Source organism: Argiope bruennichi, chromosome 4 (assembly GCF_947563725.1).
Source record: "Argiope bruennichi chromosome 4, qqArgBrue1.1, whole genome shotgun sequence".
Classification (NCBI taxonomy): domain Eukaryota; kingdom Metazoa; phylum Arthropoda; class Arachnida; order Araneae; family Araneidae; genus Argiope; species Argiope bruennichi.
Window position 1 is genome coordinate 1,039,338 of NC_079154.1, and position 16,818 is coordinate 1,056,155.

The following is a 16,818-nucleotide window of genomic DNA, read 5'->3' on the forward strand; positions in this document are numbered from 1 at the left end:
ATTTTTCCCCCCATTTTTAATGTCTGAGGTGCAGAAAGTGAGTAAAAAAAAAGTATGAAGTTCCTACATTCAATAAGAAGAACAAAGAAAAAAAAACATAAAAGAAATCAAGAATACAAATAGTCAAACAGAAAATTTAATTGAGCGCAAATATAGATTTAACTGTCTCCAGATGGGCAATAATTGTGACTTACTTACGGAAATGGATGTTCATATCTTTCGTAACAATAATCTTGCAAAAGCAGTCTTTGTATTACCTTAAAACTCAAAAAATTCCCTTTTTAACGATATATAAATCTCGTTACCGTAGAATTTTCCCTTTCATTTAATATTTTTAATTCAGTTTAATGCACTGTAGCTCAAATGTGATGATGAAAAAATTCACACCCATCTATCAAGACATTCAGCAGCCTGTTCTCGTCAATCATTGAATTCGTAGTAGGATGGGACTCACGACAAGCTCATTCAATTGAATTCATGAAGTTTCGATCAGTATATATATATATATATATATATATATATACATGATTTTTTTTTGGGATCATCAAGAGTGATACATAGAGACTCTGCCCCAATTTTAGTAATCTATTTGATAAAAAATAAAAAAGATTTGCATAGCTTCAGGTGATCTCGTATGAGATGCACTTTGTCAATGGTTCGAAGGGAGAGAGGTGCATTTTCTGCTAAGAGGAGAAGCCACGGCCTAGAAGACAATGTCTTACTTTGAGGAACGCGACAATATTCTGAATTGGCTCAATTTATCTTGGAGAGGTTATTTTCTCTTGTATTCATGATTCAGTGAGAGGCATGGAGACAATTCAAACGGAAGAAAAGGAACGTTGCACAAATCATATCATTCTCATTTTGTGAACGACCGACAATTGCAAATAATATCAGTTGGTGTTCACATGAAACACACTGAATGCTTCGCGTGAATTTAATTTTAAGATTCACAGCGCATTTCTGGTAGGACGGTTCAGAAAAACTTTAAACAGTGTTATGTTTAATACAATGTATTTCGTACATTTGTATTTAACATGTGATTGTGACATCCTGTAAGTAAACTCTCTTGTTTACGTTTTTAAAAATAGTGAAGAAAATTTATGGAAATTTTTACCGTCTCGCAAAATTTTTCAGGATATTCATAGACTGCAGGTTTTGTGACACGAAATGAGACCACAAAATATTTCTCTTTCTCTCTATATTTTTTTACCTTTTTTTATGTCTAATCAGATTATCTTTGCGAAGAAAATAATAGAGAACAGTTTCTTTTCTTTTCTTTTTTTTTCGTAAATATTCGGACACCCGGAATAATAATCCACATTCTGCAACATCTTGCTTTTGTTATTGTTGAGCTTTGACTGAAAAAATTTGCACATTGCAGTATTTCACAAAACATTGCAGCATTTCTCATGTCCGCTTCCGAATGACAGTGGCTACGCCCATTCATTCAGCGAGACCGAAAGTCATCCGGGCAGAAGGCGGCGAATCGAATCTGCGCTCAGCTCCGTAAATTCGTTTACAAAAACTTTTCTGGAAATATGAAATCGGAAGCAGAGCTGAAAATTCTCTTTCATTCCACATTGGCTTTTATATACTTCTAATTGAGCGATAATAGATTGTCCACCACCGTTCCAAATATGTCTAGCCGAAGGGTGACCCATTCAATGAATCAATCATGGACAAATTAAAAATCTATTCACATATTTTCTAGATTTAGGTAGTGAAATTTCCGTCTGAAGTTATTCTCATTAAAGAACGTGTCTTCTAGTTTAGAAACATTGATAAGTTGTCAAAAATGCAATCTCTTTGAATAAAATTCTTCTTAAATTATTGACTATTCATTCAGAGAAACAGAACTGAAAACTTCACAGCAAGTTCTCAAATAACGAGTTAAATCACGTAGTGACAAAACTGAGGAACACAAGGTTACTAAAAAACATGAAAGCGTCCATTACTCGCAATGACTGTTTTGCAAATTCTTTGTCTTGTCTCTATTCTTCTTTATATTTACATACATTTTTCTTGAAAGTATAATGTTGGTCAGAATGAAATGTTTAAAGATCGCATGTGGCTCGGAGCCCTGTGCACAAAGAGGAATAAGCGAAATGAGATGGTGTCTTTTAAAATCAATCATATCGAGTTGATTAAAATATTTTACTGAATTCGCCTTTTGAATTGGCTTTCAACTCTATCTTACAGCGTAAAATCAGTCGTACTTGTCATATTTAAAAATATTAAGTGACAATAAATGCATGCATTTATAAGTTTTCAGTGAGCCGGATTCGGTCTAAGAAGGTCAGTACTGACCTTCAAAGCAAGAAAATGATGCAATAGGAAAACAAAGATATTTTCAGTTAATTAAAAATAACAAGGCAAAATATAAAAGTAATGTAGATTTGAACAGAAATTTCATAAATTTTGATATAATATTAGTGACCAAACGAAATGGTCCCGATCGTAGTTGAAAAATACAATCGCTGATTATGTGGGAGATCACAATCGTTTTCAGTGCACAATTGGAAAATGAATCGAAACGTTCAACCGATCACATTTTGACTTCGAAGCAGATCGCACCCCCTCCTAAAAAATCTTTTTATTTACAGCCAATTTCAGGAAAAATGGATAAGCCTTCACATCGTGAAATTTTTGCCCTTTTATTAAATTTTTATAAACATCGATTATTTTCCTTAATTTATCATAAAATATGCACCATGTTTTGTTGTCATTTCTTTCCATTTCCTATATAAGCTTCAGAATCCTTTGAAAAATTAAATCACTGTTAAGAATTGCAATTTAGTAAGACTACTTTTTGCCTATCAGGGGAGGTAGCAGAATCCTCTCAAAGTATGAATGAGACGGTAATCTGCACTAATAGTAGAAGAATCTGTACTAATAGAATATGTGAGTGTTGGTGCTTTACAGTACAAACCGACTGACTTAGAAATCACAAATTTTGTACTTATATATTTTGGAGAGTGAAAATGGGCGTGAATGAGAGTGAAATAGATTTTAGCATTTCTTTTGCGATAATTTCTGAAAATATTCCTGCACAAAAATGATTTTTTACACCGTTTAGTAATTCAAATAAATTATCTTTTCAATTATACCGATTTAGTTGCCATAAAATTCATTAATCTGGATTTAATTATTTTTTATAGACATTTTTAAGTATATTTTACAATGATATTTTGAATAAAATCCAAGTCGCTTTCATTGCTGTTACAAATGTATTCATAACCATTCCATTGTCAACGAACAAGCTATGAGTATTCATCTTATATTTCAGTACTGAAAATAGACATTTTTACAATCAAGCTTCAAATAAAGATTTTGAATATTATGGCAATTAGAGCTAAAATATAATTTCAGTAACAATCTATGAAGAACTGAAGTGAAATTGGAGAGATGTGTAGCACAATCTCTTTGTAACTTCTAAAATCATGCAAGTTGCGTCAACCTCACTATTAAAATTTGAAGTTAAATAATATATTGTTAAGGAGACCATTAAGTGCAAGTCATTTATAAATGATTCAAATGTACCAAATTTTGTCCATATGTACTTTGGCATCTTAAAGAGATTTTTCTGAAATTATAATTATAATTTTATTTAATCAAATTAAGAGAAATTTTACGATTTCCGAAAATATTGAAGCAAAAAAAAATTACATCATTTTTAAATTTAAAGTTTTATTTTCAATTATACCAATTTTTCTATTTTCAATAAATTTTTAAAAAATACTTTAAGCATATTTTACAACAACATATTTCATTGTTGAAGTAAAGCTCTTGTCAGTTTTATGGTTGCTACTAATATTTCATCCTGACTTTTTTTCCCATTGTTATTGATCCAGATACGAAGATTGGGCTCTTGTTTCCATATTGGATAAATATCAGTTTCCTGAATTTTACTGATAGTATTTAAGACATGGTTTAAAAAAAATATCGAATCTTGTTACACTTGGAACCAAACAATGCTGAGAAATGTTTTAAAATGTATCCATTTCGAAACATTACCGCTCTTTTCTTTGATATGGACATATTAAGTCTGAACAAAATAGAACGGCACTTGCCTTAAAAATAAATAATATAATACAGTGTAAATAGTGCGAGTTATATATCCACCAAAATAGAAGTTAAAACATATTTTGATGATTAAGACATTACGAGCAAGCTACACAAAATATGCAATTAAAAATTTTAGCAATTATTCAACCGACGGATGCAGCTGGTCTCCAACAGCGGCTAGTCCAATTCGAACAGGTATTACCATTAACAACAACCAACATTTCGATATTATTTGCTAAGCATAATGGCGATGCAAGAATCCACTTGCCCCATTCACTGTCGAAATGCGGTTGGTAAAGTGGACTTGCACTCACGCACACCACTTTTGTCCGAGAAAGATCTGAAATATCGGCAATGCGGAAGAAGCGGCCAACCTATTCGAGTAACACATTTGTTCAATTGTTTCATTCGGTTTCCTTCCCGGACTTCCTTCATTCCAAAATTGCCGGTTGCTCAAATTATTTACCTCAGCCGCTTTCGAAATTTACATTCGCAACGCCTCGTTCCGAAAATAACCTTACTAATAAACTGTGCGTTTCTAGAGAAGGAAAAAAAATACTTCAACTTACGAGGGAAATGGCTTATAAAGTTCTTTGGTAGAGTTGTACACCGTCACTTTCAACAACGGCTGTTCAGTCGGATGAGCCAATTTCAATGCAAGACGCTCTGCAACCTGGGACTCAATGAAGTTCGATCGATAAATAAGAATAATTTCACATACTGTTCGAGTAACTGTACATGTAGTACAATAATCAGTATATCTACAGTATTCTTATATTTTATAAATTTCTTTTTCTAATGACTATTTTTTTTACAAATTTCAGAAAAAAGCATAAATAAAAACTTTTGTAAAGTTCTTTTTCCTCTGAACCAATCTAGAGGAAAAAGAACTTTACAAAAGTTTTATTGGTTCAGCTACATTGATTACTCTACTGTTAATTATATTCGCCGTGTAATAAATGAAGAATTTTTCAAAAGGTTACTTCTCTTAATATTAAAGATAACCCATGCTGTTCGGCAGTTTGCATGAAGTTGAGCAGCATTTTTTGTTTTTATTCCCAGAGGAGGAGGAATTAAATACTCTAATGCACATTGAAATATATGGTATTAATATCAATGCGCATTAGAAAGGTAAAGATTTGTATATGAGCAGTAAATAATGTTTTTTTTTATTACAGTTACAAATAATATGATAACTATTTTGATTCCTTTCTTTCCAAAATCTCTTTAAAATCATTAAAAGTTTGATCTTGGTTGGATGTTTAAAGTTTCGTCTTGAAGCTACGCTGAGTAGTTGTGAGATAAATCTTGAAGTTTGAATTGAGATCAAAATGACCACCCTTTTTCAAGCTGCCACACCATACCAATGAGAGAAGGTTGAACTGCTTCGGATTTAGTCTGCAGAGAGTCAACGGGTTTTCGGTGCAACATGGAGTCAACAGCGCGTGATGAAAAATCAATGAAGAACTCACAATTAAGGTCGTTTATAATTCTTTTTGAATTCCATTCTTAAATAAATAAATGCTACAAAGCTGGTTGATATTTTATTTTGTCGGAAAGAGCATCTTTAAAGTATAAAAAAGGAGAAGTTTGCGATATTTTTTTAAATTTTTTTTTGCAATATGAGCTTTCTTTTTTATAATTATAAACGTAATCATCTGAGTTTGATCGCGGCAGGAAAATCGGCATCTCTTCAGTGTGAAATGCGTCGATGCGACTGCTTTCTGCGCCATATTGAAACGTCGTCTCACAGCAAAGAGGTGGAACTCATCCTAAACGCGTGGTTGAGTGATGCGCTGTTTCTACGCAGGAGCTGTCTACGCATATTCCCTCTGGGTGCAGCTTAGTTTTTAATATAGAAAGTATCCAGTCATATTAAGAAATTGAATTGTAGTATTTAAACGTAAAATTTTTGTATCTAACAGTTTTTATTCGGTTTATTCACTCTTCCTCTTGCTTTTTCGCCATTCCGTTACTATTCTCTTTTTTTCTGACAACAGAATTTTGACACTTATTACATTTTATCAATATTAAAAGGAGATGATTTCCGTTAATGGGTTCGGGAACCTAAGGAATGTTCGAATTCCTTTTTTTTCTTTTAATCATGAGAAATACATAATGAATGGTTTTTTTTTCATAAACTGGCTTATTTTTTAATTCTTCAAAGCAAATGACGTGAATCCAGAAGTGACCACACAGCATTTGAAAAAATTGCAGTCTTCATAGCAATAACTCGTTTTAACACATCATTAGAGGCATAAAAAGGCTGTATTGTTATCATTAATGAAAATTAAAACTAAGAGAATAAGAGGTTTTCGAAACGTTTCCGCACCTCTATTTTTAATAGATCAGTTTTTACAAATTTCTTTAACATATTTTTTTATTTCTTAAAACAGTTAATAGTCAAGATTTATATTTGATGCGCATTTTGATAATCAAATCTAAAACGAATGCGCACTTCGAAGTGACGATCGGTTTTCGGTAAGATGTGATGTTAGCTTCTTGTGATGTTAGCGAAGTCTGTGACTTGAAGTAAAATGAAGTCATTTGAAAACGGAACTCTTCTAGTAAAAACAGATCTTTCCCTATAACGCGCTGATTAAAACTAATTATCGGGTACTTTTCCTCTAGCCTTTCTTGTTTTTCTGACTATATGCAGCCGCGTGTCATGACACATTTCATTTCATAAAAAATCGAGTGTCAGATCGTGAAATCACATACGCACGAAAATAAAGAGAAAATCCTTTTGAAATCCAAAAATGTCTTTGGATAAGGACAAATCGCCAGAAAAATTCATTGGGGTTTCCTGTGCTCACGCGATCCTATGCAACATTGAGAGCGACATTCCATTCTTCAAAGTGGTTTCTTAAAATCTTAAAATTGTTTGTTTCTCTTCTGCTTAGGTTTCATTTTCGCATGATTTTAAATATAAATTGATTTTTATTTCACGATTAGATTTCTCGTAAGATATTTATCATGTATGCCTAAACAATTTGTCAAGGGTGTTTTCGTGATAAACACTTTTAACGACTTATTTCAGAAGGGCATTGCAAGTTCCTCATTTCAAAAACTAAAGTTCCTGTCACTGTAATCGCGTGACATTTATTTACGCTCCATATTTCGATTAAATTACTTCATAAAACCATTATTGAAATAACCAAATGAAGCAAGCGTTATTTTAATAATTAAAATAGTTTTATAAAACCGATATATTTATCAGTCAAAACTTTAATCTTTTTACATATTGTACAGGCTTATGAATGTTAATTTTTTCAAACATGCGTATTGTTTTTTGAATCAAAATCTTCTTCCAAGCGATTTATTTTTTATGTCAATGAAGGACTTCGATGGCTGCTATAAATTATGATTTTATTTTAGAGATCTCTATAGTTGCGTCTTTCCTTCTTCTTAGTGTGAGGAACTTTGCTTACAAATCGTAAAATGACGCCCCATTTTTGTAACATAAATTTAAATCATGCTTCGCAAAATGAATAAGAAACTTCCATTCCTTCTCATATTTTAGAAAGTCATTCTTCTTTCTTATTTAACTGTTGATGTAAAGGCCCGAAAGGCGCTAACATGAAGAGCATCCTTCGTGCATTCAAGTTCATTCAAATAGAGATGTATTTTTGCAAAGAACTGTTTTCTTTTTGAATTTCGTAACTCATTTTCGGGTTGTTTGTTGAACATTTTTTTCACGGCGACAAAAATGAATTTTAATAACTATATTAAAGTTTGCTGATATCACGAAATGAGGCTAGTCTGTAAAAGGTCAACCATGTAAGCTCAAAACTGTTTTAAATATTATGTTTTATACATTACAGTAGGGAAGGGCACAGTATGTGCATTATAGTTAAAAGCAAGAGGGGGAGGGTTATTTCTTGCAGATAAGGCCGTTGTTGTTCGAAAATGTTTTCAAGTGTCTTTTCCGAATTATACAAAGCAGAGAGTTTGAAAGAGGCCCTATGGCATTCTCTTAACATTTCTCTCTCAGTGATTTTTACTCGTCTATTGCTGTTCTTATCAGTTAAATTTCATAAAGGATAACAACACTCATTTTTAAACTCACATATCCGATAACAATTTAATAAAACACGAAGGATTCTGATGTTAATAGAAAACGACGTTTAATAAATTTGTTTAAGAACTAAAAAAATTAAATTTTAATAAAAAGAATTAAATATTCAGAAATGAAATATAAAGCGTCTAAATAATTTTAAAAGAATTGTTTTTATCATTATGAGCGTTTGATGCGCACCAGATTCAAAATTTGAGTAGGCGTGATTCATTTTATGTTTATCACGTGGGCATGAATCGGCACCATAAAAAATAAGAATAATAAGTGTGATGACTCATTATCCAGCAATTCAAACAAACTGAAGAAACAAAAGTTTTCCAGAAGAATGCGTATATTTTTAATCATAATTATAGGGGTGTATAAGTAAAAAATAGAATTCACTTCTACATTTCTGAAAGGAATTGAAATCAGATGAGTATACAAGAAACGCCTTTTTGCATAAGGATATGGTCATTAGAATGCTTTTAAATAGCAGCATTGCATGTGCATATTCTCTGAGTAATAAAAAAATAAATAAATATGCTTTGTATTTCGGTTAGTATTTTCAAAACCAATCAAAGATCCCTATCAAATATAATAGTTGTCATTGGCGACCTGTTGTTATTTTAAGAATATTGCCGGGTTGAATTTCATTTAAATCTCTTATTCGTAACTTTATGTGTATGAAACATTTTCAAAAAAAGTAATTTTAAACATCAGAATTGTGAACAGATATTAAGGCTGCATTATCGTTATAGCTTTTTTTTTTTTTGCAATACTTTGTTTATTGTGTGCATGATGATTTATGATTTCATATAGCGATTAAAAATTTGTCACTGCAATCTTTTTCAAACTGTGCGCTCTCTTTCGCGGTAGTTATCTTTCTCTTATACACTGCGCAGGTAATTGGTAGAATGTTTCATATTTATCTTTGGGCAATAAAAATATCATGCGATTTGATAAAATCCTGGGAACAGTTTGAAATTTTTTACAACAATAAAATCTATGATGAAAATTGGGCAAATTTAAGAAAATTACCAAAATTCAATAAAAAAAAACTGTGTCATGAAAGAAAAAAAAACTAAACTAGTTTCATGAAAAAGAATATTTCAAGTTTTAAAATGACTTAAAATCAGTTTTATACAATTATATTTTGGGTAGTTAAAGTGGAAAAACGCCAAAATTTCATTAAATTTTTAATTAGTTTAAATTCTAATTAATTTGTTCATATTTCTCTAATTCTTTTTAATTAAATTTGCATTTTTATCCTTAAAAGTAAATTTGTTTGCTATTCAACAATGATTTTGTTAGTAAATAATACTTCATAACTCAGGTATTTCTAGGTCAAATGGTTTATCCTAGAGAGCATCAACACATGCATATATTGTTACAAACATGTAATATTGCTTCCCAGCAAGGTTAGTTCAATCACTGGAAAGACCGTTTTACGATCAGATTTGTTGGATGCTGATCGGAGCAGAATCAGTCATCTCAGAACTTGACGACCCTTTGGCGATTTGGTGGCGAATTTGGCGACAAAATAAAAATATAAAATAAAAGGTCGGCAGTCAGTCGGAGTCGTAGACAAGTATCGAGTCGTCGAGAAGATAACGAAGCAACGAAGAACAAGCGTTGTGGAAAGCTCAAGCGATCGCTGAACTGAGCTGTGTGCCGAGTCCTGGTGTCTGTGTGGAGTAGCCAGCCATGTAGTAGTGAGTCGGCAGTTGAATAAAACTAAAGCGAGGAGACAATGGAGAATTGCAAACGTTAGGAGAGACCGTAGGGTAAAGCTCCGAAGATTTCCTCTCCTGCTGAATTCTGTCTGGCCGCTTTCTATGCTGTGGGCAATTACTACTTGTGGGCTACTGTTTTCTGTAGAGTGCTGCTGTGTGCTGTCCTGTGTTCATCTCGGCTGTAGATTTGTCGTCTTTGTATTAGTGTCTTCGTGTTTAATAAATGTCGTCGTTGTTTTACACTGAGGCATGCTAATTGTTTTCACACCATACACCCACTGCAGGTGACTTTACGGACTTAGTAGTGGAATTGAAGTTCCTTAACAATATTTTTTTTTATTGTTGATAGAGATGAATTTGGAACCATTGAATGATGTTCACCAGTTAAAGGAACTATAAGTGCTATATATGCCAGGACAAAGTTTTTTTTTCTTTTAGATTTCTCTAAAAGTATCGCTTAAACAAATGTAACAAGGCGAAGGAAACCACACACAGACATTAACACATCCTGAAAGCTAATTCGTGAAAATTATACAGAATAGAAATGTAAGATTTTATTTTAACAGAAGATATGAATTGTACCTCGAAGAAGAAACGTCTTTTCTTCTAAATATACATTTTTTATTAGTTAATTCATGCAAATAAGAATAAACAACAACAAAATAAATTAAAAACAGTTTTGTTAACGAACAATAACATATAGATTTTAATGTATTTATTAAAGTTAAACTGAAATATTGTCACGGAAAATTCTAATGCAAATTTTAATTATTGAGTATCTTTTCTATGATAAAGCAATTTTTAAAGATAATTGTTTCTGCTAAAAAAATAATAAGATTTTGGCACTTAACCGATTTCTCTTGACAATTTCCCTTGTTCTTCTACATAAAATATTGTAGAGAAATCGCAAAAAAATATGAAATGGAATCATAAAAATATTTTAAAGGCATATGCAATAAACACAGCGTGTGAAGAACACTTCGATTCTCAGACTCCAAACAGAAAGATGCCATTAGGTTAAGCGTGAGCCTAAATGATTTGTTGCAGACGATTTCCAGGCATTATCAATAATTTTCAAAAATGTCCTCACAAACCCAAGAGAGAAGAATGTCCCTTTCCCTTTCTCGAAACAAATACTTAACAGTTGTACTCGAGGTGCTTTATCCAGAATTTCAGGTAAACGTATTTTATTTACTCTAAAACGCCGTAATCGCCAGATGGTTCAATAACTGCGTCGCAAAGGAAAACAAAAGCACACAGCATCGGGATGCATCGAAAGTTCTGTGTTTTTTGAAACCTGCATGATCTGAAAAAGCGTACTATGCATTCAAATATTTATTTAAAATGTATTCTAGAGGACAAATTCTTACATCTATAGAATTATAAAAATTAATTATATTTTAATGCACAGTTAAAATCTTTATCTGATTGAGAATTAAAATAATGATACCGTGAGAGCATTTGTCGCATTGTACAAGAAGTCATGAAACATTGCATAAAAATAAAATTGTCACATAAAAGAGTCGTTCGTCATGAATTTACGCTTTGTTCATCAGAATGTTTCGAGAATCATTTAAATGACTTGAGAATAGACTTTAAGGACTGATAAGTTCCCTTTTCAGTACCTATGACATTTCTCCGATCCTTCGAAATGAGTATTCTAATTTTCATATTAATGAGCTTCACTTTGAGCTTTTAAAGCTTTTCAGGGGACAGCTTTGAGGATATCTTGGTTTGTACGCAAGCTTATTTAAACGATATAAATTAGACCAGCACTCTCTGGTAAGAGATATGAAAATAAAATTTATATTTGGAAAATTTTTAATTCATTCTCACAGATTTATAGATACAGTTGGAGAATTTATGTTACTAAAGTAGAAGAAACCCAAGTTCAATGCAAAATTTCCTTTTTTTCGAATTAAAGTTATTATATTCCTTTTAATGAGAAAATTTTAGAGTTCTTAATTTCTGGCAGTAAACAAAAAAAGATGAAGTAAATCAATTTAGAAACATTCTCTAATTTTCCTTTATGTCGTTCATTTCATATCTTGGATAATAATTACATTAGGAGAAAATGGTTCCGTTTCCATTTCTTTTAAGCATAGTCTGCTTTCAAGATGTGTGAAAATAAAACCTTGTAAACGATCACCAAAAGATTTTTATTTAAATTCATTAAAATATCAGAATAAAAGCAAGAAAATGAAATAAATCGTATGGATTGCATCCTGATGAAATTAGATCCTTCTGGCCAATATCTTTAATATCATTTGTAAGCTATTTGAAACATGACTTCCCTCAGAAGTCTGTATTCTATTCACACCGTCAGATCTCGTCTCAAGGTGCGCTTTTTCTTATCCTATTTTGAAACTCTACCGAATGAGGCGGTTCTTGCTCTTCTCTACAATTATTACGATAGAAATGAGATTAATCTTTGGAATTCGTTTTGTCGTAAATTCATTTCAGTAGGCATTCAGTTTTCGCATTTTCATTAAACCTCGTTAATGTTTTTTGACTACACAGCAAATGCGAGCATTTAAAAAACGCATTTCGTTTTCCACGTTCCGAGTTTACATCGATCAACAAAATTTCATTCAGAAACATCGTGAGTGTTAATTTTTAACTCTTAAATGCCAATAGCTATTGAATTTGCCACGAGTTTTTTTTTATCTGATTAAAAACCTTTCCATTTGCCTTTGCTGATTTCTCATCTAAAATAAGCAAAACAACATTTTGTATTATATGATAGAAGTAAATTCTCGCTATGATCTTTGACTTCAAGACAGCGGTGGATTAAAAAAAACATTCTACAGCTTAAAAGTGAATCCGTTCTCACTTCTTCTTCGCTATGAGTTTCCCAATTCAATGAACTCTAGTTTTCTAGCTGGAGGGAACTGAATGTGTCACTTTTTAATAACCGCTTTCCACTTAATAAAGATGGCAGATGAAATGAAAGTTTGAATTTTCTCATGCATGTGAAAATGAAGATGAAACAAAAGGAAGAATATGAGGAAAAAAAGGAAAATGAATAAATTTATTTCCAATTCTCTAATGGCGCCCAAAGCTAAGAAGGTAGAACTTTTATTAAACTCCTTTTAGAGCACAAAAGCCATTTGTTAATTTTTTTACATATATTTCAAAACATTTGTTTTCTAGCGATTAAAATGTTTTCAATTCAACATGATCCGGTCTATTTCTTTCTATCTTTCGAGAACAAATTAATAAAATTGCATACAAAAATGGGTGAATGATCGAAAAAATTGTTTGTAAGTACAGAATGATGCAACTATGATATTGCATTCGAAGAGCTCAAAACATTTGAAATTTCGAAAGTAAATTGAAGAAAATTATTCCAAAAAACGCACTGACAATAGTTTTGAAAAACTAGTCGCTCTTGAATAAATAAATATTTGCAAAACCGAGTAAAGTCATTTTTCAAAGCAAAATACATAAATGAATGAAAGGTTTATAGTAACTAATGGGAATAAGAGTTAAATGCTTAAAAAGGGTATGAAAGGTAATAAATAAATAAACATCTAGCTGAACCGAACGTATTTCATAGAAAATGTACGGGAGGAAATATACACGAAAGTGCAGAAGAGAAAAACAGAGGGTGAGCAAAAATCATTTCGATAAAAGTCACATCAATAAAATTCTCTGTTCAAATATCAGAAACAACCTTTCATTTATTTGAATATGTGGTCGTAATGTACCGTTTGTTACATCAGCAATAACGCAACGCACACTGAAAACTGCACCTTTCAATTTCATTCTCATGTAAATATCTGAAATACATGAACATTTATTTAATTTCAGATACTGAAAAGCAAAGAAAATGGAATTGAATTGAAATTAAAACCGATTGTGCCGATGTTAATGAATATGTTTCGCTCTTTCTGCACTTCCTTAACGTTGTTGTAGACTGTCTTCCTTCGCATTTTGAAGGCGATTTTCCTCTAACGAGGTGAGTGTCTTCACTTCGATAAGCCGGTGTCAGAAAACGACAGGCAGCGACTTTAGAGCAGTTGTAGCACTCAGTTTTTGTTTCATTTCTCTGATTTCGCGAAAAATATCATACGGTAAATAAAAGTTTCGATTCGCAGTATTATAATTGATCACTTTAAATGGGAAAACTAAAGAAAAACTTTGACTAAATAAACTTGCAAACGCCTTCTGTGGTTTTTATTTTCTTTAGTTTGCCAATTAGTCTTAAAATCCATTTTAATTCATTAGAATAGTAATCTAAGAGGGTAAACTTCTTAAATAACATTTCCTTTTCATGAAAAGTTACGCCATCCTACTACTTTCAATAATCAAATGCGTTTGCTTTTCTAAGCGATTTTGAAGCTTTTTCAAAGGCACGATTTTAATTACAATGCATATTTTAATTTTTTAATTATTTTCTTTTTCTCTTTGTTTCCTGTATTTGTTATAGGATGTTTTAAAGAAAGGCGAGACTATGATAGTTTATTCTACGATGATATTTGCTTATTGCAGTATTTTCAAGAATAAATAGAAGACATTGAAAACGGAAGTCAGATGAAAGATGTATAAGCTTATATTAAAAAAATAGTGCAACATTAGCTCAGTATTAATATTAATGCTTTTAATGTGTTTAAAAATTGAACAATCTTTGAAAGAAATATTTTTTCAAAAATGGAATTGATATCACTGAACTGACAAGACCTTAAATTTTAAGAAAATATTGAAATATAAGTTTCTTTTCTTTATAGTTACTACGGGCAAACGTTAATATTTCGATTAATTTCTAACTAATTGAATATTTAATTAACTTTTGCATTTTGGAAAGATAACAATTTGAAAAACTCTTTCGCTTGATGTGAAGAATAAGTGTTAAAAGTTCAGCCGAAACCGGCACAGTAGTTTAGGAGATGTGAAACAAGCATACATAGTCACAATTTTTTCTCTAAGATGATGCATTTCTTTTCTGATTTCTAGTGGTACTCGAGACAAAAATTCTTTTAAAGTTTTAATATCAAAACTATTTTCTATAAAATATTATAATTTCAAAAGCATTTTATCGTCTATAAAATGTTTTTTTAATATCGATGGACCCAATACATTTTTTTTAAACTACAGATGGCTAATTTTCTCCACGTTATTAATATTTGTTATATTAGTACTGCAAATTTTGTTTACAAATGCTGAAATATTAGAAAGTTTTTAAAGAACATTTGGAGATAATTAATTAAATAATTAATTTTTTAATAAAAACATGAAAATAATCCAAACCAATAGTTATTAGAGTTTTGCTTCTGGTAACAAGTTTTCGTATATATTCTTGTTTTCTAACAATATACAATACATATACATACATATGAAAGCTTCACTTTCCTTGCCTTCGATTAAATCTGAACAATGGCCTAATATTTTCTTTCAAACATCGTTAAGTCGCTTCTCTAAATTTCTCCCTATTCTTCTCAAATATATTACAGCTTATTTTTTTACTTCCTAGAAAACAGAGGTGAAGGTGAAAGCAGGTTTTAGAGGCAATCATTCTTTAAACTAATTCAATCAACTTTGGAATTCCTTTAAAAATAATTTAAGAAATTGCTGAAATATTTAAAAATATAAGTTAGAAGTATCAAAAAAGAAAAAAAAAGTAGGGGAGTTTAATGCTTTACGGCGTAAAGCGGGAATTAGATGCCTCAAAAGCGTATCTATATTTGCTTATTTCAAAATGTTCTGGATCCATACAATTATGTTAATAAATCAGAAAAAAAAGTTGGTGAATTCGAATTCCTTAGTTAATTTTTTTCTTTAGTCCTTTCCTATTTTACATTTCATGTCATCATAATATTAAAGTACCATCTAAAATGAAATCAAAATCAAAAGCCTTTTAAACCCATCTGCGATGCCCATTTTGTCTATTCCATATAGCAATACATTCAATAAAAAATAAACAAATAAAAATGTCTCGCTTTTTACACTTCACTTTAGATGTGACTACACTTTTTATTTTGAAGTTTTGTGAAGCATTCAATGTGCTGTATATTGTTACAATTATTTATTGATTTATTAGTTTACCATTCTAAATTTATTAGCTTATTTATTATATGTTATTTATTAAAACATCTGAAAAATAAAAACAAATCTTTACTGTTTTATTATTTTTTTAAAGTTTGAAAACCGCCGCTTTTCGCTGTCATTGTTAGATCAAGTTTTTCTTCAAACTCTTCTAGATAAATTTTTGCTATGGTTTCATCGGCTTCCAGTAAATCGAGTTCCGTTGCAAAAAAAAAAAAAAAAAAAAAACCTTAAGTCTCATTCCTCAATTGACAAGTATTGTAGGAATTTCATTTGATAAATACTTCTTACATTCCGGCAAGAAAGAGGCTGCTTGCTGTGCGGTATCAAGAAAAGAGCGGGAAAAAGTACGTTCATTGCAAAGATTGGAAGAATTAAAAAAAAAAAAAAAAAAAACATTCGAGTAAGGTCTTTCTTAATTTTTCTCTGGCAAGGCGTCAAAAGCGGCACGTATAAACAAAATAAACTTACACGTTTCTTCATCCTGATCGGCCCCTTCTTCCGCGAAAGCGTCACTCTGAGGTAAGTATAGCCTTAACCATTCCATTATCTTTCCTGCAAGGTGGTCAGGAGACAGCGTTGCGGGGACAGAAACTTTTCGCCATCATTGTATCTCTCCTCTTGTCGACTTAATTGTTCGGGCTTTCCATGTGCTTGTTGATTTCGACCTACGACGAGCCGCAACAGCGAAAATCTCGTTTTCTGCTACGTCACTCGCAAACTGTGACGTTTCTCCGTGACGTCTCGGCTCGCAGAAATGGAATGAATTCCACGCACGGTGAGGGTTTTCAGGTGGACAAACGGCCGTGGAGTGACAGGTAGCGTTATGAATTACGCGCTTCTTTTCTTTCGCTGGCGTTTTCACTGTGTGAGGCAGGAATCGCAGAACATTGCTAATAGGTTTCCCCGAAATGC

The 16,818-nt window shown here is 31.6% G+C and overlaps 1 protein-coding gene across 2 annotated transcripts in view; it reads right to left on the bottom strand.

Moving 5' to 3' along the window:
- The window catches only part of LOC129965717 (1-phosphatidylinositol 4,5-bisphosphate phosphodiesterase eta-2-like), a 162,501-nt gene that overhangs the window by 96,627 nt on the left and 49,056 nt on the right, over positions 1 to 16,818 (bottom strand). The window contains exon 1 of one of the 2 annotated variants that reach the window (XM_056079839.1): positions 16,375 to 16,552. The exons of the other annotated variant lie outside the window; for it this stretch is intronic. Coding sequence (XP_055935814.1) covers positions 16,375 to 16,450 — 76 coding nt within the window. The 5' untranslated portion in view covers positions 16,451 to 16,552. Of the gene's footprint in view, positions 1 to 16,374; positions 16,553 to 16,818 lie in introns of those variants that run through there. 2 annotated transcript variants of the gene reach the window in all.